Below are 7,342 nucleotides of genomic sequence, written 5' to 3'. Positions count from 1 at the left end.
CCACCCCCACCCGCCGCCCACTCCCCACGGGCCGGCGGCTCCAGGCAAGCGCCGAGAGGGCAGAGAGGGGATGCAAGGGAGGAAAGAAGAAAGGGTTTGGGCGCTGGCGAGTAGGCTGCCGCCTTTTACTGTGCTGAATTTTAAATATTTTCCTTCATAAACGGAGGTAATAAGGTTGGAACTAGGGGGTATCAACGCTTCGCAAAGATTTGTAACCCGGGGCAATGAAGTTAAAGGATGGAAAAGGGATACCCTTACTATCCCTTTTTATTTTATTATTTTTTTTAACCTAGGGAAAGAACAACATCCTTCCTATTTTCCTACTCTGGTGTCTTTCCCAAACCCCCACCTCACCCGAGGCAGTCACAGAGGTGGCAGACCGCTGGCAGCCTCTCCACCAAGGCTACCCAGGACGTGATGAAAAGAGCTGAGAGGAGTCGCCCAGCCCTGGGCAGTTCTGGCAGCAGCCGGGCTGACGATCTGGGGCATCCTCCAGGACCCTCCAAACAACTCTCATCCCCAGGTCTTTTTCTCAGAATCACGCTGCCTCCCCGCAAGACCAACCCCAGCCCAGGTCTCCACAGCGCCTAGGTTCTAATGGCAGCTTACAATCTTTTTAGTAGTCAAAACAAAATTAAAGCCCATTCTCTTGGTCCCCATTTCCTATTTCTTAGAGGTGCAAGGCAGTTTGAAACCTTTCCGATCTTGTCTGATTGCCCACACCCACCTGCCTTTTTTTAAAAAAAAAAAGCCTGGTTTGGGGTCTAGACATCTGGGGTGTGCTTCTGAGGCCCTAAAAGAAGAACCTTTTTACTGCCCTGAGTTCTGTCTTCTGAACAAAAATTCCAGCCACCTCCTCTTGATTTCTCCAGACCCGTAATTTTGGTAGTGAGCCCCATATGAGGAGTCCAGAATAAATACTATTTTCTGGTAGCTGGCAGCTCAGCTACTCCTCCCCACTGGCTGGAGATTGAAGCCCGGCAGCTCTCGGGCACTGAGAGCTGGCACGAAAGTCAATGCTGGGTGCCCCCACCCCAGCCAACAGAGGGTTCTTCACCACCTCCCCAAACTTCCTCCACAGTAAGCAAAACAGTTCCCTCAGCCAGATGCAGAGACCTCGTTTCTTTTACAAACCCACCCATAAATTTTATAACAGGTAGTTAAAAATTACGACAAGGAAGCACTGGCCCAGCTTTTCACAATGGACAGCGGGGAGAATGGGACAGCGCTGCGGGCAGCTCACCGGAAATTTTACTTCTAGTCTGTGGCACAACCTGTCCTGAGTTCTCTCGATCTGGTGCTGGGGGCGATTTTCCCAGCCACCAGGAAGTCACTGGGGCATCTCATTTGGGGAAGATGAGAATGGGTAGGCCAACCCATCCTCTCATTCAAGGGTTCCCCCAAAGAGCCCTTCAGAAGCTCACTACATCCTGAGCACCCCCTCCTCCAAGATTTCTTCAACACCGGCACCTTTCTTGGCCTCTGAAATAAGAGAGCCAGAGGGAGAGAAAATGCCGAGAATTAAAAAAAAAAAAAAAAAGCCAGAGAAACGAATTTGCCCCCCAACTTAATAGCTACATTATCCTGTCTCTATGGTTGAGATTAGAATAATAAATTCAAAGCGAAATGAGCAAGCTGCTACAGCTCAGCATTTTGAAAGATACTATTTTTCACAAATCACAAATAGCTTTCGGAAGCCACTTTGATTGGCTAATAAAAAAAGTAAAGAATGGGAGAAAGTCCTATCTGCAGCAGAATGGTCCCCATTCGGGTAATGGGACGGCGGGAGCATTTGGGAGGACGCGTTTCTAAAGAGAGCGCATCCCGCTCGCAATTACGTTCCCCCATAAAACGGGATTTTTACCTCTTTTTCTTTCCAAACGAGAAAACAGGGGCGATGGGCAGGGAGAGCGGGGGAGCTGGTGCTGCATGAGGGGGTGGCTGGGGTTCCACCGGTCTGGCCTTCCAGTTGCCCGACATTTCCAACGAAGCCGGGCGCCAGACGCACCCCGCCCTGCGACGCGCCGGACTTGGGGCCACGGACATTGCTAAGCAGGGCCTGGGATGACTGGGACGTTTGGCGTGGGGGAAAGGCGACGAGGCCCTTCAGAACCACTTAATGCAGGGCCACCCGCTTGGCTAGTGGGCCAGATATTTTTATTAACAGCAATCATAATTCTACGTTTGAAAATGAAAGGGCCCTCGGCCATCGGTGGAAGCATTAAGGGGACTTGTGTGAGAAGGCCCGAGGAAAGAGCGAAATGCTCTTTTGGGGACTCTGTATCCGGTAGCCCGGGTCTCCCACAGCAAACGGGGTTACCAGGCTGGCTTCTCAACTCGCACCCCCGCGGGGACCCAAGTTTCGGGGAGATTTCCCCAGAGCTCCCGCTAGCCTTGCAGCCTGTGCTTCCAATCCACAACCTCTCTCAAGGGGGCACGAGTCCCCTATGAACCTCCGCTTGACCCTGTCCAGTACTTGGGACCACTTTTTATGGGACCCAGGGACTGGGGCCCGGAGAAAGAGACCAAACAAGGTCTGGCCTGGGCCCACATCTGGGAGAGGGAGGGGGAGAGAGAGAGAGAAGCAAAGTATGAATAGGGGTCTGGTTTTGGAGACCAGAAGATCCCCTCCTCTTCCCCTTCTGCACTCTGCTGGCTGAGTCAGAAGATTTGTATCTCTGGAATTTGAGATTATTTGACCAGAATCTTATTGGCATAAACAGAGTTCTCTGTGTAGGACTTCCAGGGAGAAGTGAGAGACCCCTCTGCCTTCTGGGTCCCTGAGCCTTCAACTCTCTATTTTAGGAAATGACATTCCAATGGAGATTCCCTTTACCCTGCTGTGGCTGTGAGGGGGCACAGTTTACTCAACAGGCCCATTCCCCCAAGCCAATGGGCCATACTCAGGGGCCGGGCAAGCTGCCCAATTGCCAGGGTGAAGCCTGGAGTAGGCTTGAACCAGCCAGAGCAGAGGCTGGAGTGGACACAGGAGGCCGGCTGAGTGGCAGCGATCAGGCCTTGTGCTGACACTATGAATTCCAAGACGTGGACCCAGGCTGGTTAGTGCAGCTCACCATTCCCTTCCTTCTCCCCATCCCCCAGGGTGAAGCTTCCTCAGCCCGGTCACTTCACCACTTCACCGACCTTCTCTTTAGGCTCCAGCCAAGACTTCCTGGCAGGTCAGCTCCCTGAGCCTCACACTCCTACCTACCCTGTTCATTATTCCAGTGCTGGATACAGGATGCCAGGAGCTGGCCACAAAGAACAAGTGAAGAGCAGAGAGAACCCCAGTGCCTCACCCTCAGCCCTAGTCCCTGGAAGAAAGAAAACGCTTAGCTTTGGAGGGCCATGGGACAGATTCTTTGTCCGGGCCCAGCCCAGAGCTGGGAGGAGGAGGGTGGATAAATGAGATCTTCCTTCCTGTTTGGGGTCCTAGCACCTAGAAACCCACTTTATCTGGAGCCAAGGTTTCTCCAAGAGCAAACTGGTATATCCTTCTTCCTGCCAATAGATTGTTCTTCCCCTCTCCTCCACCCCCACCCCTGTCACCTGCCCTCCAGCCTAGCCTGTCCCTTCCACTTCCAGCTGCTCCCACATGAGTTCCCCCACCTCAGAGCCAGATCTGTGGAGACCTTTTCCAGAAAGTTGGGAAAAGGGACGAGGAGGGAGGGGGTAGAGAATGGGGTAAAAAAGCTGTGCAGAAAAAGCAAGTCATTCCACCTTCAAATATTTTTCTCTTTTTTTTTTATTATGACTCACGTATACAATACAAAGTACTTGGACCAGGAACAGGGCTGTCGGGACACAAAATCTACATTCATAGCTGGACATAAAGACAAATGACCAAAAATTATTATTATAGATATATTTTTAACGTTTTTTTCTTTCAAGCACGTTGCATAAACAGAGAATTCAAGACAGAGTTAACTATACATTCAGTGCAATTTAGTTCTACTCTACTGGGGTTATAAGCACAATAAAAGCGCACAGGACCGGCGGGCTGGGCTAGGCAGTCTCAGTTGTTGGGTTTTTCTTAGTGAAATAAGCAGCAACAAACGACAACAAAACCGCATTACGAATACTCTCAAAGCAGGATTTCTTTCTATAGGTAGTGATAAAATACGTTGGAGGTTTCATTCTTTTCTTCCTTTTTTTTTCATTTTTCATTTTTTTCTCTTTTTTTCTCCTATAGTAGGATTTACATATTTTTTTTTCTTTTTCTTTCCCAAGATTATTGCAGGTTCCCTTTAGGTAGTATGTTAAAGATTTATTATCAGTATTATTATTATTTTCATGATTATGGTGATTTCTGAGCGCTAACACTAATGCAGCTCAGAGGAAGCCGGGCCCAAAAGAACAGAAATCGAACAGCAAACAGCGAAGGCAAGAGAGGCTGGGCCCGAGTGACCATGGGATGGCTAGGTAGGATTTCAGAGGCTACAGCAGGCCCCATTCCCCCCTTAGGAAGGGGGAAGGTTTCTGTCAGGTTCCTAGAGAAAGTCAAGGGGGCTTTCTAAACTGGCAGCCCCACGGAGGGGGAGGGGATATTCTTTGCTATCTTTTCCCTATTTCTTTTCATTTCTTCCCTTCCTTTTCCTTTCTTTCTTCATTTTTTCTTTCCTTTCTTTTTTTAAAAAATAAATTTAGTGCACTAATCCTAGCATAAAAACAAAGTCAAGAGTCCCCTTTGCACTTTGAGGGGTTCCCCTCTAAAATAAATACCAGAGAACAAGGAGGTTTCTCAGGGAGCGTGGTGGCCAGGGGCAGAGGGAGGTGAGGAGGCCAAGTCAGACCTGGAAGTCCAGGAAGGACGCAGGAGGTGGGAGCAGGGACAAGTGTCTGTGCTGGGCAAGGAGTGGGACACAGTCCGAACTTTTCTCTGTGTCTCAGTCTCCCCCCTCCGGCCCCCAAACAAATAAAGAGCAAGGGAAGTCCAAAGGTAATAAAACCAGAGCTGCAAGTATCTGACAGGTAGTTAGAGTTGTGAGTGTCATTCTATTCTCTATAAAAGCAAATGACAGTCGTAAACTTCTCAATTTATCTGCTACCATAAAACGAAACTTCAAGGGAGTTGCTAAAGGGGGGGATTTTTCTCTTTTTTGCTTAGTCCTTGTTTTCCTCCTTTTCCTCCTCTTCTTTCTCCTCTTCCTCGTTCCCTTCTTCCTCTACCTTCTCCTCATCTCGGGCCCCAGGCAGTTTATCCTTGTTGTTCTCCTTTTTCCACTTCATCCTTCGGTTCTGGAACCAGATCTTCACTTGTCTCTCGGTTAGTCCCAGGGCATGAGAGACTTCAATCCGGCGCTTTCGTGTCAAATAAGGATTAAAGAGAAACTCCTTTTCTAGTTCCAAGGTCTGATAGCGGCTGTAAGTTTGCCTTCCGCTGCGGCGTCCCGGAGCTGGACAGAACAGAATCCCAGTCTGGTTATGTCTGGGTGGGGGCTGAGGTCCTCCAGCCATTCGGCCACCCCTAGAGTTCCCCTCTGGTCTCCCCAATTCTCCTCCCTGCTTAGGAGGCAAAAGCTCAGGCAGGCAAGGGCAGAAAAGTTTGGGGGATTGTTTTGGTTTGGTTTTACCTTGGGAGGTGGGTGGAGGGGAGGGACCCCAATGGGCTGTCTGAACACTGGGGGCCTGAGGGGGCCAGGGAAGCCCTGCAGTGTCCCAGGCCTGCAGTCTCAGGAAACTGGCCCTCGCAGCTTTGTTTACAAGTGCAGAATGGCATTTCGTGAACAGGGCTGGGGACAGAATCTGCTTGCAAAAGAAAGGAAAAAGGGCTGGGGATAAAGGAGAGGGCTCTGCCCACTGCCCCCTCCTTCCTTGTCTCTCTGCCTAATGCTTTTCCAATAAGAAAAATAATTGATCTCCTGGAATGTATCAGTGCTCTGCCTGATGGCTAACTGGAGACCAGCAAATAAATCACGGGCCATCCCTGCCGGAACTTGTCGCTTTATCACTTCCCCCTGTACTTCGAAATTGGGCTGTGAGGGGCCACCCTTAGAGGGGCTCATGGCCTGAGTGCGTCTGTGGGTCCCAGGGAGACCCCACGAGCCCTTGATTGGAGGGGAGCCTGTCTAGGGTCTTGTGCACCTCCAGACACTCCTGATCTGTATGTCCTTCTCCTTTGGAGCACTATTTTTATTTCCTCTCAGGCTTCCTGTCTCCTCCTCAACTGGGGGGAAGTACAGAAAAGTTGGGGTAGCGGCCCTTGGGCTAGTTCTCTGGGAGCAGGCACTGGGGACCCTAGACAGCCACAGTGCCCTTGGGGTCCCGACATTCTCTCTGGCTAAGAGAGAGACACAGGGGTCTCCCTCAAACCCAAGACAGCCTGGCCACTGTCCTGGACCGCAGGCTCTCTGCCTTCGGAGGAACTGGTTATCAGCCCCAAAGACTGATAACCTCAGGGTACCCTCACCAGCCACCTCCCCAACTCTGACTTTAGAGATGGGGACAGGGACAGACAGACAGACAGACATGGAGGAAACCACTTTTAACCCTTTCACCCACACACCGTCTGTCCTCCACCTTCACCCCAATCCCCCAAATGTCCAAGACACCCCCCTGCCCCACCCCCAGCCAAGCCTTCCCAACCTCGAGAAACCCACCCAGGCGAGGGGGAGAGTGGGTGGGGCAGGACAGACCCCAAAGCCAGGAGGGAAAGCGAGGGCAGACAAAAAGGAGGCGAGGGAGGGGGGGAAGACCCCAGAGCGCGGGAGACCGAGGGGGAAAGAGAAAAGGCTTCTCACCGTGGGGTCTCATCCATGGAAACATGAGGCTGGGAGACGAGTTTTGATTTAAGTGGCCTTGTCCTTCGCTACTGTTAGTGTTGGCGGAGGATTTACAGTCGGGATATTGCACCACGCTCGCCTCTTGCTGAGCCCCATAAAGGGACTGTCTGGGGAGCGCCTCGTAGCCATAGAATTTGGAGGCGTCTCCGTGGCAGCTAAGAGAGCACGGGTTCTGCTGGTAGCCCGAGTTGGAGATGCCGGAGGTGCCGTGGTGGAAGAAGTCTTGGACGTGGTGCGAGGCGTGCTGGAAGCCGGGCGCCGAGCCGCCGGGCCCGTACACCAGCGCATGGCTCCTGCCCACGCTCTGGGGGAACCGGCAGTCGTAGTAGGCCGGCTCCAGGGACTCGCCGCCTTTGTATTTGGAGAACAGGGGGTTGACGAAGTAGGAGCTCATGCTCGGTACATGAAACCCGCGGCCCCCTCCCCTCTGGCTCAAGGCTCCCCCGCCTGGGACCCCCGAAACTGCCCTCCCCCCGGGGCCGATCCCCAGGCCGGCGGGCTCCCCGGACTGGGCTGGGCTGGAGGGCCGGGGCCGGGCAGGTGGGGGCGCCGCGGGGCCG

General features: G+C 52.2%; 2 protein-coding genes across 2 annotated transcripts in view; both read right to left on the bottom strand.

Moving 5' to 3' along the window:
• Window positions 1-7,342, bottom strand: part of Hoxc4 (homeobox C4) — a 61,691-nt gene that overhangs the window by 38,717 nt on the left and 15,632 nt on the right. The window lies entirely within an intron of this gene.
• Hoxc8 (homeobox C8) lies at window positions 3,221-7,328 on the bottom strand. The gene is made up of 2 exons (XM_005397206.2): window positions 6,741-7,328; window positions 3,221-5,396 (listed from the first exon to the last, which is right to left on the bottom strand). Exons 1-2 carry the CDS (start codon window positions 7,174-7,176, stop codon window positions 5,104-5,106), a joined length of 729 nt encoding a protein of 242 aa, XP_005397263.1. The 5' UTR covers window positions 7,177-7,328; the 3' UTR covers window positions 3,221-5,103.

The sequence above is a fragment of the Chinchilla lanigera genome, unplaced genomic scaffold (assembly GCF_000276665.1).
Source record: "Chinchilla lanigera isolate Chin_1 unplaced genomic scaffold, ChiLan1.0 scaffold00057, whole genome shotgun sequence".
NCBI lineage: Eukaryota > Metazoa > Chordata > Mammalia > Rodentia > Chinchillidae > Chinchilla > Chinchilla lanigera.
Note: the sequence above shows the minus strand (reverse complement) of the source record. Positions and strands in the feature narration are given on the sequence as shown.